This window comes from Podarcis bocagei, assembly GCF_964188305.1.
Source record: "Podarcis bocagei genome assembly, chromosome: 1".
In the NCBI taxonomy this organism is placed as follows: domain Eukaryota; kingdom Metazoa; phylum Chordata; class Lepidosauria; order Squamata; family Lacertidae; genus Podarcis; species Podarcis bocagei.
In genome coordinates, this window is record NC_138125.1 from 128,379,966 (window position 1) to 128,395,119 (window position 15,154).

General features: G+C 41.3%; 1 protein-coding gene across 2 annotated transcripts in view; it reads left to right on the forward strand.

Annotated features, from left to right (window-relative positions):
• Nucleotides 1-15,154, forward strand: part of TRAK2 (trafficking kinesin protein 2) — a 47,347-nt gene that overhangs the window by 7,165 nt on the left and 25,028 nt on the right. The window contains exons 2-7 of one of the 2 annotated variants that reach the window (XM_081210295.1): nt 562-847; nt 1,490-1,684; nt 10,584-10,637; nt 11,178-11,254; nt 12,118-12,234; nt 13,156-13,365. In XM_081210295.1, the coding sequence (XP_081066421.1) occupies nt 811-847; nt 1,490-1,684; nt 10,584-10,637; nt 11,178-11,254; nt 12,118-12,234; nt 13,156-13,365 (690 nt within the window). In that variant the 5' untranslated portion in view covers nt 562-810. The remainder of the gene's footprint in view (nt 1-561; nt 848-1,489; nt 1,685-10,583; nt 10,638-11,177; nt 11,255-12,117; nt 12,235-13,155; nt 13,366-15,154) is intronic. The other variant, XM_081210296.1, reaches the window with a different exon arrangement.

Consider the following 15,154-nt stretch of genomic DNA (forward strand, 5'->3'; position numbering starts at 1 on the left):
GAGTTCTCCAGTTAATGGATATGTGATTATAACAGACTATCCTTTAAATTAATACAAAGCTTCAGACCCCTAAAAAGAATGTGGTACACGTAGTACTTTATGATTCATAAAGTTGTCCTGAAATATCTATAATATATTTGGGGAATTTGTGAACTGAATGAACTGGGGAAAACGTGTAAGGTTGTGTAATTTACCTTTTAATAATGATAGCTTTGTTTATGGCATAGCTAATTAAGAAGATATTTGGGGCACTGTTAATTATCTGCAACCTGTGGACAGTCCTTGGGAGTTGATTCATGGTTCCAGGGAAAGATTTATCAGTGGAAACAGATAAAAGACTTGATGCCATTCCAGTCCTGTAGCTGTTGAACATGATTAATCGTAAGAAAGGAGGCTAGTTGTAGGTGCTGCACAACTTGACTTAACTATTTCTGTAAAATCCTTAAGTAGTAAGAGCTATGAATTGTGAACCCTGCCTGTGTTTCTTCATAGAATGGCTTCCTGACATTTTGTTCAGCTTAATGTCTAAAACTGCTTTTTTTCTTTTGAATTTATTTCAAGATGATGGCCGATCCAGGCAAGATCATAACATAAAGATCGTGATATTCAATGAAGTGCAAGTTTCAAATGTGTCACCTTGGACCTAACACAGCTGAAGAAAGAAGTACATACTCGTAATGCCAGTGTAGACCAATGGCTGTTATCTACTCTGGCTTTAAACCAAAACAATCAAACCAAAATGAGAAGGAGCAACACACAATGTGCATACAGGATGTGGTTTCCAAATAACTGAAGTGTGAAGCAAACCTCATGAATTTCAACCACAGAGATTCAGAAAACATCACTGGTAAGTTGAAAATCAGGTAAAAGGCCCAGATATACCACACTGGAATCCATTTTTGGATGAAGGGCAGTTTCTAAAATTTAAAAGTATTTGTCACTCCAATTGTTATAAACTGTTTGGATTGAAAAATGGGACAGATAGTTACACAGCCTGGATGAACCCCTCATCTAAACAGTACAAGTCAAAGTGCTGCTCCTTTAGAATTATTATTTTTTAAGACACGAGTTGCAAAGGAAAATGGTCACTAATCTACTGCAAAGATTTATGTACTCACAGAACCTTTATCCAAATAGTGATCTGATGTGATCTACAGCTTTAATATAAAATAATGCATAAAAGCATTTCTACTCTTAAGTTAATAATGCATTTCACATTTCTCAGCTGAAAAATGTGTAAGCTGGGGGGAAACCCACGTAGATGCATTTTAGTAGTTTGGTGCTGACAAAGCTGCTAATTTATTACAGTGTTTATTTAGTTAAATGTACTAAGGATTGTGCTGTTTCTGTCTAGCCCAGGTTTAAATCACTATTGATAAGCTATCATGGCTGCTTTTATTGTCAAAGCAAAGAAAATAAATAGTTCCTTTAGTATTCATCCCAAAGCAGATTGGTATCATGATGCCTGCCTATATATATGCCTTTTTAGATGTTTGTCCTAATGAAGATCTCGCTGAAGTTGAGCTGGTGAGCATGCTGGAGGAACAGCTGCCTCAATACAAGTTACGTGTGGATTCTTTATGTCTCTCTGAAAATGCCGACTGGACCCAGTCTCCAGGCCGCCACAGTCATGTCTCTGAAATCTCTTCTCCAGTTCTTTCTGAAGAGACCATCCGTTACATGAGTAAGTGCTTTTGCTCACTGCCAGGGACTGAAATGAAAAATATAAATGAACTGCTTAGGTGATGCCCTGATCAAATCCCTGTTCAGCCTCAGCTTGGCCTTTGTGACGCTGGCCAAGTGAGAATTACAGTGACCTGACAAGGCTGTAGAAATTTTGTACAGTCTAAGTGCTGTATATCTGGGGTCCCCAACACAGTCTCAGGAGGCATCAATATACCATACTTTTCCATGTATAAGACTAGGTTTTTTTCTTTAAAAGTCATGCTAAAAATTGGGGTCATCTTATACATGGATAGTGCATAGGGTGGATGTTTGATTGGTTGCTGCTGCTGCTGTCAGCAGCTATTGGTCGTGTTATTGGTTGCTGCGTCAATGCCTGGTGTTAATTGGCTGATGCTGTGGCAATTGGGCGGGCGATTGGCAGCTTCTGCCAGTGATGGGACAGTCAAGACGCGGCAATTTTCTGCAATCCCCCCTAAAAAAGCTCAACAACTCTGTGCCATATCCCCCATATTCTTAAATTTGAGTCCCCCAAAATAGGGGGCTTCTTATAGACGTAAAAGTACGGTATCTCTGGGGATCTTCGACACTTGCCTGTTCCCTGCATTTTTGTTTACTCTGCTGAGTTGCTGTAGAACAGTAGCTCTGAAACCAATGCAGCCATTTTTCATTTCCGCACCAAACATTGTTGGCCTCCTGCAACCTCCCCCCACCCCCAAGCTGGCATGACCAGTGATCAGAAATTACAGAAATTACCACATCTTAAAGGCCACAGGTTAGTCTCTCCCCGCTGTGATAAATATAAATGCAAGCTAGGAGTGCAATCTATACATGTTTACATGGATGAAGTCCAGTTGTATTAGTGGGGCTTCTAGGTAGGCATGTGTAAAATCTCTCCCTCATTGTGAAATTTAATCAGTTTCTAAGAGCAGTTGAAGGCCGTATATTAATGAGAACCAATACCGCTCATTAGTGAATTTGTGGTTGCACTGAAACTTGCAAGTTTCTCAGGTCAAAGCTCATAACTTCATCCTTGAAACCATACTGGTTTCACGCCATGTTCTGCAGTGGAAGATCTAAGCAATTTCAGATGAACATTGCATGAGTTCACATATTTTCAGTCCACACACCCAGAAATATGTTTATTTCCAAATGCAACAGCCTATAAAAAGTAGGCATAATGCTGATAGCAATTCACATTTTATAACTCTTGGTCAGAGTTACAAAAGAACATAGCTTATGGGGAATAAATGGTTGATTATAACTGAGAGAATTACCTTGGATTATATGCAAAACCCTTAAAATAAACAGAGCCTTGGTATCTCTTTTTTTCTTTCATAACTTGATTATACAACTCTAACAATGTAGGTCTGCTTAAATATTGACTTATACAGCTTTTTATTTCCATGTTTTTCACCTTCACTCTTTAAGCTATTTTATCATCATAAAAATAATTGTTCAGTGTGTTGTGGGTAGGTGTTCACATTTCTGGATTCTTAGATCTTAATTTTGCAAAAATGTTGAAAAGATCCTTATGAAATGTTGGTTATTTACAGAGCTTGAAAAGTAGGCATAATAATTGCTTTGGTCATTTTTTAACTAAAAACTAGGATTGTCTTTTTCAGACCAGAAAAATATGAATGCAAACAGATGACTAGCACATATTTCTGCATGGGATCACGCAGATGTGTAATGAAGTGTGTGTCATAAGTAAACCTTGTGTTTTTCCACAAAAACCGAATTTGCAATACTGAGTACAAGGCTTAAAAATTACAGCTCTTCTGTACTCTTGGACTGGAGGTGGTAAAGGCAATTATGGTCAACTCACAACTTAAACCTGCTTAACTTGCATGAATTCAGCTTTACATGCTTGGCCAGGGGGCATCCAGTGGGAAAAACATCAGCAATCCCACTTGGGAGAGCATCTGGAGACGCAGGGAGTGTGTGTTTTGACTATACACTATTTTGGCTCTATGCGCTATCTCTAGAACTTTACCCCCTTGTAAGTTGCAAGTCATCTGTATTTTTAGAGGGTTAATTTGTTTGGCTCTCCTGGTTATATGAAGTTGATAATGAGCTGGATCCATGGCTGCTTAAAAGGTATCTTAGTCTCATAGTATTGTGTTCAATAATAATAATAATAATAATAATAATAATAATAATAATAATTTATTATTTGTACCCCGCCCATCTGGCTGGGTTTCCCCAGCCACTCTGGGCGGCTTCCACAGAAACAAAAAAACACTAAAATATCATACATTAAAAGCTTCCCTGAATAGGGCCGCCTTAAGATGTCTTCTGAATGTCAGGTAGTTGTCCATCACCTTGACATCCGATGGGAGGGCATTCCACAGGGCGGGCGCCACCACCGAAAAGGCCCTCTGCCTGGTTCCCTGTAGCTTCGCTTCTCGCAATGAGGGAACCGCCAGAAGGCCCTCGGCGCTGGACCTCAGTGTCCGGGCAGAACGATGGGGGTGGAGACTAAATTGATTAGTTTCGAGATGAACACATAACCACCTTGGACTTTCTCATGCAATGTGAAGTATACCATGTATTCTTTCTTCCTGATGCTTCCCCATCGCTCCCACCCCCAAAACTCTCACTTAAAAACTGTTAGGCAAAATGAGTACAGTCTCCCAGGAGATTTAGCGACAGGTCTTTTCCAACATACTCTTTTCTGCATTTCTACAGCTTAGCTGGTTGACTCCCATCAGTAACTTGTTTTGACTTTACAGTGGTACCTCGGGTTAAGTACTTAATTGGTTCCGGAGGTCCGTTCTTAACCTGAAACTGTTCTTAACCTGAAGCACCACTTTAGCTAATGGGGCCTCCTGCCGCCGCCGCGCGATTTCTGTTCCCATCCTGAAGCAAAGTTCTTAACCCTAGGTACTATTTCTGGGTTAGCAGAGTCTGTAACCTGAAGCGTCTGTAACCCGAGGTACCACTGTATCTAGTTTTTCAGTTTTATCAGAACTTTGAAAAATTGAAATGTACAATATTTTGTCCCTCCCTCATTTTTTTTAAACTAGTTTTTTTTACCAGAAATGCAATATATTCATTGTAGCATAACATGTGCTTTTAGTAAGCCATTGCAGAAATGAACTAGTGATGTAAATCTCTTTATTTCTTTCCTTTCCTCACCCCTTCCTCAGAACAATATAAATATAATAACACAGTTGGGGGCAGGTTTCACACAGAAATGCTCATTCATAGGCAGCTAGGAAGTAGGAGAGATATTTTGCTTGGGTTTGTAACATCTGGATGTCTCAATGTGGTTTCTATATTGCTTGATCTGAGATTATAAATCACAGTCCTTAGATTGTGAGCCATTAGGGGTCATGGCTATTTTTAAAAATACTGTAAACTACTCAGAGCTCTTGGTATACAATGGGATATAAATTAGATAAATACATAAAACAAGGAATGTAAGGAAAGTAGAGGATAGAAATTATTATTTACAAAAAAGGAATTCATGCATTCCCGTTTAAAACTAATTATACCGCTTTGGTGAATTTACTGTATCCATAGCAGATCTGCTGCCCTGAAATTCTTAAACAACTCTGGTCTGCATGGTCACAGCAATGCAACATCAGAATATATTCAAATGAAAGCTGACAGCTATCAGTAATGAATTTAGCAGGGCAGAATCAGTATTGCATCAGATTAGAGTACTCTATGAACACCTACAGCGTGAGAATAAATAAGAAATCTAACTTCTATAGGAGGATTAGATCAAATTTTAATGCTGCATATTTTTAGAGTTCTGAATCTAGGGAACTACAGCATGATTTTTCTAATGCACTCTGAACTCACTGTGCTGATAGTATAGTATTGCAGCATAGCTCCTCCCTGCTTTATGGCACTGCTGTTCAGGATTGTTTATTTGCTAGACAACTTGAGTAAATATTAGAGAGTTCTTGTGTTGTGGCCCAGAGGCAGTGCCTGCTGCAGAAGGAAAAATACTGAACAAACACTGCTTCTTGGCATATTCTGAACTGTTCCATATACATATGCTGGCACTCGGACATTGCACTAGACAACAGGGACATGAATCAAAATGAAGAGCTTCTTACAGCTGTCACTCTACAGGGTAAGTGGGCACATAAATTCTTCACGTAGATTCCTTTTATCCTGATTTTGGGCTTACAACAAGTTATCAGTCCGGAATCGTTTTGTAAAATTGTAGTTGGCTGTTGGAATAGGGTGGTGGTAATCCTGACGAATCTCTTTAGACACAGTTTGAATCTAGCCTCTGCCATAAACTCACTGAGGCTGAAATCCTGACCCATTTACCTTGGAAGTAAGCTGCATTGAATTCATTAGGATTTACTTCTGAGTAGACAGGAGTAGGTGTGGCGCTGTGGGTTAAACCAGTGTTTCCCAAACGTTTTTGGGCAACGGCACACCTGTTTACCGGAAAAAAATCTCGCGGCACACCACCATTAAAGCCCCGCCCCGTGACGTCAGCGCGCAGCGTCACGCCGGGAGGGACGCACAAAAGTGAAAGTTTTTTCCCTCCCCCTTGCCGGGGTGGGAGGAGGCAGCAGAGTGAGGGACTGAGGGACGGCGGCAGCTGAGGCGGCGGCGGCTGTTGTGGTGGTGGCGGCGATAGCGGGCGGAGGAGGGGGCGGCGGCGGGGCTTGAGGAGCCGTCGCCGGGAGTTGCTGCTGCTGCTGTTGCTGCTGCTGCCCGGACATGCCGGCCTCCTCCTCCTCCGCTGTCTCGCGCTCCTCCCTTTTGCGCGCGCTGCCCCGCCGCTCGGCACCACCACCGCGGAGCCGCCCCCGGCTCGACGCGGATCCTCGCCGCCGCCGCCTCTCGCCGCCCGACTCGCCCGCCTCCCTCCCACGGCACACCAGCCGATGTCTCACGGCACAGTAGTGTGCCGCGGAACACCGGTTGGGAAACACTGGGTTAAACCACAGAGCCTAGGACTTGCCGATCAGAAGGTCGGTGGTTGGAATCCCCACGACGGGGTGAGCTCCCGTTGCTCGGTCCCTGCTCCTGCCCACCTAGCACTTCGAAAGCATGTCACAGTGCAAGTAGATAAACAGGTAAGGTAAGGTAAACGGCGTTTCCGTGCGCTGCTCTGGTTCGCCGGAAGCGGCTTAGTCATGCTGGCCACATGACCCGGAAGCTGTACGCCGGCTCCCTCGGCCAATAAAGCGAGATGAGCGCCACAACCCCAGAGTCGGTCACGACTGGACCTAATGGTCAGGGGTCCCCTTTACACTTTTAGACATTAGTAGAACTGCACTGTTAGTGGTCTTAGTAAGCCTTTTCTCTCTTAGTTTTTGAGGGAAAGTCCCTACAAGATACAGAATTAAATTACCGTATTTTTCGCTCCATAAGACGCACCCGACCATAAGACGCACCTAGTTCTAGAGGAGGAGAACAAGAAAAAAAACATTCTCTCCCTCTCTGCACAGCGCCTCTCCAGCGAAGTGAAGCCAGGAGAGCAAGAGGGATTGGTGCGCACCGATCCCTCTTGCTCTCCTGGCTTCAGTGAATAATAATAATAATTATATATATATATATATATATATATATATATATATATATATATATATATATATATCCCCCGCCCATCTGGCTGGGCTTCCCCAGCCACTCTGGGCGGCTTCAAAAAAAATATTAAAATACTGTAATACATCAAACATCAAAAGCTTCCCTAAACAGGGCTGTCTTCAAATGTCTTCTAAAACTCTGCTAGTTGTTGTTCTCTTTGACATCTGGTGGGAGGGCGTTCCACAGGGAGGGTGCCACTACCAAGAAGGCCCTCTGCCTTGGCTTCTCGCAGTGAGGGGACCGCCAGAAGGCCCTCGGTGCTGGACCTCAGTGTATGGGTAGAACGATGGGGGTGGAGACGCTCCTTCAGATATACTGGACCGAGGCCATTTAGGGCTTTAAAGGTCAGCACCAACACTTTGAATTGTGCTCGGAAACGTACTGGGAGCCAATGTAGGTCTTTCAAGACCGGTGTTATATGGTCTCGGCGGCCGCTCCCAGTCACCAGCTTAGCTGCTGCATTCTGGATTAGTTGTAGTTGCTGGGTCAGCTTCAAACGTAGCCCCACGTAGAGCGCATTGCAGTAGTCCTTACTTTTTAGGAGGGGGAAAGTGTGTCTTATAGAGCGAAAAATACGGTATACGTCTTCTGCCTGGGAGCTGAAAAGCTTCTTCGGTTTATACAACTGGCTGACTCTTGCTCAGTGAGATCGTAGACTCCTTTTCTTCCTTTGATCTTTCAATATTCGTGGCATATTTGTCATGTTTGCCTATCAGTAAGTCATAAACACCAAGAACAAATTTTGAATTACCATTGTGGTTTAGAATGGAAAAAAACAACCCATGATTTTTGGTTTGGGCATAATGTTTAGCCAGGGATTGTGGTTTGTTTCCTCCTGGCACTAGTGTGGAAGAGCAAAATGCACATGATCTGCCCGTGCATGGCAAGCCATGGTTTGCCATTACGTGTGAATCCTGCCATTATATAATGCTTTTAAAATGTAGGGATGTTCCTGACCCATATTACAGGATAGTTGTGAGAATTCCCTGAAGATAATGTTTGTGAAGTGCTTTGAGAACGCAAAATTGCTAGAGCACTTTGAAGAATTTGATAATGCTGTTGGTTGAGAGCACAGCATTGCTAAGCAACTGTTCTTAGAACTTAAGCTGTGAAGCATTTGTCCTTCCATTCTTTAAGAAAAATGAATTATTTCATTCCCTCTTTCTGACCTCTTCTCAAAAAAGCTGTAAGCCATTTGGATATAAATAGAGGCATAAAAAATATTTGCGATCTATGTGTTTACTGTTCTCTATGGCACACAGGGTATTGCTACTCTGTAAGTCAGAAAGTGCCCCAGCTACATTTTAGTGGCCTTTGCATAATCCATGGCCCTTTCTGGTCAGAGTATTTAAAAATCAGATATTTAAAACAGAACACATCAAAACATTCATAAATAATGTGAGTTAACTATAACTAGGTAAACACTTCTTTGTTGGAGTTGTACAGCAGTGAAACAATGAAAAAACAGCTCAGTGTTCATAGAATGATGTACCCACCTTTAAAGAAATTATTGATATTGAAATAGTCAATCTTTGCTTGCTAAGGTTCAGTTATCTGTATTTGCTCTGTGGTGGCACACCTAGGATTTACACCAAGGGAAAAACCAGGGCTTGCTTGTTAATGAACTGACTTTTCCTCCTACTGGTTGGAGCCGAGCCAGGATACTTTTGCTGCTAGCTTTCACAGGAAAGTAAGTTCATTCTCCAGGGGAAGGGAGGGGAAGGAGGAGAGGTTAAAAAGAAGTTAACTTGAGACTCTTCTTATCAGCAATACCACAGGCAGAAATAAGAGGGATGCAAAATATCCTTTAATGTTCATTCTATTTTGGCTCCCACAAGCCCTTCCTTAGGGAACTTTAGGCTGCAATCCAATGCACACTTTCCTAAGAGTAAGTACCATTGAGTATAGGGAGACATACTTCTGAGTAAGTAAGTAAGCTCTGCAATAACTGCTTTGAGGAGGCAACACTTGCTTCTTCTCTGTACCTTCTCACAGTAAAAGCCCAACATTCCATGCTTTTGGGATGGAAATTATATAACATGTTCCTATATCCACACCCGATGTAAATCATTGGAACGTTCTGTGATTTGTCTTAAAAGATTTTCATGCACATTGGATTAGATGCACTCCCTAAACCTTTTAAGCTGCAATCCTAAACACACCTTTCTGTAAGTCCGACTATTTCCATGTGGCTTACTTCTGGGTAAGTGTGCATAGAATTTCTGCCTTAGTGGGAAATCAAATCAGCTCCTACCAGCCATTGAACATCATACAGTAATGAGAACCACAAGACATGAGGTTTCTTCAGATACTTGTGGATAATGAACACTCATTTATTGGAGTGTGTCCAACTAAGTGTTCATCAGGTGATGTGCCCATTTTTAAAGTTAATTGATGTTGAAGCAGTCACATCTTTGCTTGGTGAGGTTCAGTTATCTATCTTTGCTGTGTGACATGTATACACTTAAACATCAGATCACCTTAAACATTCCTAGGAATTAAAAATGTTCGTGACAATAGCTCAGATGTTGCTTTTACAACTGCACACAGCTAAAGAGGACACAGAGCAACTTCCCACACACTACAAAATTTTATGGCTAGTCCAATTTTAAACGATATAATTTGTTTATTCATTTGGATAAGTGACTGGAATTGTTTTGTCCTAGGGGGTGCTGGCCTCATGGTAATGTGTAATCTCATCTCCCGAGGAGGGCAGATGGCGGTTTTGTTTGTGTCATTGTTCCTTGATTATCTGCAACATGAGAAAATGAGAAAACTTGGTTGACAAATAAAACTGTGCGCATAAATGTTTCCCAGCTACTTTTCTGATTTGGCATTTTTTTTAAAAAGCCTGATCTGAGGCCAGAATACAATAGTATCTACAGTGTAGAAAGAGCCTCGTGAACTCAGGGTTTATCCATTCCGTTCTGTGAGATGTAAACAGTTGATGTGCCTCATGGCCTCAGTCTAGAGATCCTATTGTGTGGTGCTGTGCAGTGGAAATATTGCTGCATGTGAGGATTTTCCTGTAGATGCCACTCTCGGAGTCAACTCTGTTAACCATCTGCTGTATGCACACATTCTGTCCAGCAAGGGATTCAGACCCAGGTGCTGGATGTACAGTTTTTACTGAGCCATTTCGTGCTTCATGCAGATTGCCGCAGCTGCATCAGGACATCTGACATAGTAATAGGAAGTTCCTTGAACATTCAGGGCTATATATAGCAAGTATGTTTTGGTAACCGAACCACAAATCCAGAAACCACAACAGTTTTGTAACTATTGATGTTTTCCTTTTCCTCTTCTGCATTTATTCTGTTCTTCCGTACTAGCTCTTCTTGAACTTCCCCCTTCTTCCTTGGCCGGACCTCGCAAACATGCCCAAGGTAATTCAAGTCCCTACCTGTTCCCACCCTTTGCATGACAAGAGGTAGTAGAAATTGCTTGTTGTTTAACACTTCCATGGTTGTCATACTTTTTCTTAATCTTCCATTGCAAACCTTTCCATTAAAACTAATGGCTAAAGTTTTGTTTTCCCTATTCCTCTTGCTCTCTACTGCTCCATACTGTTATTGTTTCATGGTTTCCATATACATTTTAACATGTCTTTCAAGCCATCCACTAATTCTCGCAAGTATTCTGGAAGTTCCCAAGTGTGTATCACTTAGGGATTCTGGGTGGTATCCAACACTCCAGCAATGGACTTCCATTTGCACAGTGGAACGTCTTTCTCTCCTGCCCCCTCCATGTACCCTTAAAATCATCTCTGGGGAGTTGGGGGACCTTTCAGAGCAGATCTTGGGGACACATGGAGGGGGAGGAAAGGAAACAAGTTAAATTGCATAATGGAGTAAAGCATGCGGAGCACTGGATTCAACCTTCTGTGTTTTGTTTAAACCACATTAAGAAGTTCTTTCGGTTTTCAGTTCTTGGCACGGACAGACGAGAGCTGGTGACAAACAATTGCAATGATGTTGAAGTGGTCACACATCTGTTGGCTGAGGTACAGTTGTTGTTTTTTTTGTACTTGTTAAGGTTTATTTGCTGTACATAGGAAGCTGCCTTAAGCTGAGTCAAAGTATTAGTCCACCTAGCTCAGTATAGCTGATGTTGAGCTCTCCCAGACATACCTAGAGGTGCCCAAAACTGACTGAGCTACAGACATTCCTCAAAGCAGATGTCTGAGTTACAAGAACTCCTTAAAAAATTGTAGCAGGCAAAAAGATTTATGACTCAAGTCATAAACTGCTGTGCTACCAAGAATTGGTCTGAGAATTAAAAGGGAATGTTTAGGCAAAAATACGTCACATTTTAAAGATCTGCAGATAATTATTAGAGGATGTTTAAACAGCTGGAGCTCACTGACTGAGTGCCAGAGTCGCCATGTTGGCTCTTACAAACCACGAACCTCAATTTGAACGTCATGTCAAAATAGGCATTGGCTTTGTTCCCAGAAGTTGTGGCAACCACAAGAGAAGAATGATTCAAGCACTGCATTAGCTGCACACACCAATGTGATGATTGTTCACATTAAACAATAGTTTGTTTGTTTTTAACTGGTTTGGTACGAATTTACTAGCCCAGTGTGTAGATACAGATAAACAGACACATAAGAGATAACAAATTAGATCAGGCAAATTCTTAAGGAGAGGCAATAGTAGAAAGAAACTCTTAAGGCTTTCTTGAATGCCAGGTCTGAATGGGTTAAGCAAACAAATGTTAACTGGAGAGCTGCAGAGCTGCCGTTGTGAAGGCCCTGTGCTCAGCACCTAGTCAATTTTAACAGCAGGCACACAAGCAAGACCTTAAATGCCGATCTTAAATTTGGGCAGGATCGTAAAGTCCTCTCTTGGTCTTTCTGAGCAGAGAGATCGGGACCTTGAATTGGCAGCACGAATTGGACAAGCCCTACTTAAACGGAACCATATCCTAACTGAGCAAAATGAAGCTCTGGAAGAACAACTGGGACAAGCCTTTGATAAAGTAAGTAGTATTAAACCTGAAGCATTTTAAGTGGCCCGAGGTGCTTGCTGTATGGTGGAAGATCAGATGATTGCATCAGACTAAACCCTCTACAGAAATGTGTATTTATTTGAAACATAATGTGATGTGGCAGATGAAGATGCTGGACTTTATGGGGCTGGCTGACCTGACTGGAAGATTCCGTGACCAGAAAGAAGAGGAGACTCAAGAGGATTGGAAGAAATTTAAAGAATATTTAGATAAATAGAAAATTATTGGAAGTAACAAATAGGCTTAGGGGTAGAATATGAACATGTGGAAGTAAATATTATGGAGTACAATATTAATAAAGGAGAAGAAGTTAGTAAATGAAAGGAGTTAATATATTTAGAAATATGAATTTGGAAAACTTATACAGGTGATATAATGAAATTCAGTTAGAGGGGATTCGAAGAAGTCAGTTATTAATGTAATGAGAATTAGATATTTGAAAAAGTAATTTCTTTTTCTTGTGTGTTTAGTTTTTTGTAGTGTAGTATGTTTTTCTCTGTTGTGTGTTGTTTTGTTATGTCATTTCTGTGATAAATGTGGAAAATCAATTAAAAAAAATTGGAAAAGAAGAAGAAACATAATGTGATGAAGAAGTCAAATCAGCCAGCAAATTCAGTATGAAAAATGCTGTAATGCTTGGTCAGTGTCCTATGTACAGTGGGAAAAACAATACTATAACATGTCTTGTAGGGCAGTGCAGAACTTGGCAAGCTATTTAAGCAGAGTTACTCATTGAGTCTCAAAAGTATCTTTCAATTGGCAGTTCAACATAGGTAGCTACCGCAGAGAAATGGGTGGAGCCCTGCAATCTAGAGCCACAATTCACAGGAGGTGGTTGCAATGTTGTGCATCGTTGACCGTGTTCAGTAAAAAAAAGTTGTTTGAAATCAGGTTCACCAGTTGCAGCATGAACTAACAAAAAAAGATGAGCTGCTTCGTGTCGTGTCCATTGCTTCTGAAGAAAGCGAGACGGACTCCAGCTGTTCCACGCCCCTGCGCTTCAATGAGTCCTTCAACCTGTCACAGAGTCTTCTACAGTTGGATATATTGCAGGATAAACTCAGGGAACTGGAGGAGGAAAACATTTCTCTTCGGACAAAGGTAAGTTTAGCTACGTTCATATTTCTGTCAAGCATTCTTAACTGGAATTGGGAAACAGATCTTAAGGATCTACTAAAACTAATATTTCTATGAACAAACAGACAGATTGGTGTTTCCTGAAGTGAAGGAAGTGGCTTAAACGGAAAAGGATCTGGTAAAGGATCTGGTCAAATTCACAACATTCATATTTGAGTTTCATATTCACAACATTTCATATTTCTGTCAAGTATTCTTAACTGGAATTGGGAAACAGATCTTAAGGATCTACTAAAACTCAGGACAAGCTTGTGATATCATCATCGTTTCATTTCAGTACTTGCATTTTAAAGAAAAATTTCAAAGCAGTTTACAACATCTTAAACCATCAAATAAAACAATCTGGAATAAAACAGATATAAAGTATACACTCAGAGCATTTAACAGGATGCTCACATGTTATCTTAAAGATTTCAAAATAAAACATTACAAAGGAGATCAGCTGCCGCACAGAATGCACATCTAATGCAGCAAAGTTAACAAAAAAAGTCTTAGACATTCCAAAATAAAGCATTACTAAAGGAAGTCAAATATAAAATGCACATCTAATTAACAAGAGAATAAAATATCATACTCCTGCCAACCTAGCAGTTTGAAAGCACGTCAAAGTGCAAGTAGATAAATAGGTACCGCTCCGGTGGGAAGGTAAACGGCGTTTCTGTGCGCTGCTCTGGTTCGCCAGAAGCGGCTTAGTCATGCTGGCCACATGACCTGGAAGCTGTACGCCGGCTTCCTCGGCCAATAAAGCAAGATGAGCGCCGCAACCCCAGAGTCGGTCACGACTGGACCTAATGGTCAGGGGTCCCTTTACCTTTTTAAAATATCATAAGCACAGAACATAGCTACTGTTGCTGCCAATCCTGCCAATGGTGGTTCATGGTGGGTGGCAGCTGTGGAAGCTCAGGCTCGATGACCTGGGTCTGCACTAAGTGACAGCCAAGATGGTCTGTGGCTTCAGCAGCCTCAGCTTTTGCAGCTGGAGTCAGTCAGGGCCCCACCATTCCAGGCCAGGTGGAAAAGGCCTGTAAGGCAGGGAGTAGGTCCTCCAGAACCCGCAGCCAAGATGGTCGTTGAGGATTTAGTTTAGAGTTCAGTCTGATAAAGCCCATAGATACATTGTCTATCTCCACATTGTTCAGTTGGTTATTCTTTATATACTTACCAAGTCTTTATTTTAGATTGAAAGTGACTTTTGTCTTTTACTGAAGGCTTATTGTCTTTTTTTGTATTTCAAATGAAAATACTAATTACGAAAACCTCCATTTTTTAAAGCTATATTCTCCAACATCTTGCATGATATTGGTGATTTCATTTGTTTTCAGGCTGGTGGATTTCTCTGACAGTGTGTGTGTGTGTGTGTGTGTGTGTTTTAGAATTATAAGGAAAAAAATACAGAAGGAAAAATAAGAGAGAGAGAAGATACCAGAAAAATAAAATATGCGTCTACATATTTGAAAAAGAAAATGCCATGGTAATTAGCAGTATGTTGAACTCAAGGTGGATGAAACAGAAATGTTAATCTTAATTACCTTGCTCTCTCTGACAGCTTTTGCAGTAAACGTTTTCCTTTGAAGTGTCCGTTTTAGAATGTGGTTGGTTGATTTGTATAACCACCCAACTTCATATTTGTTCATGGCAATTGGTGTTTCCTGAAGTCATAGAATCATAGAATCATGGAATAGACCACAAGGGCCATCGAGTCCAACCCCCTGCCAAGCAGGAAACACCATCAGAGCACTCCTGACATATGGTT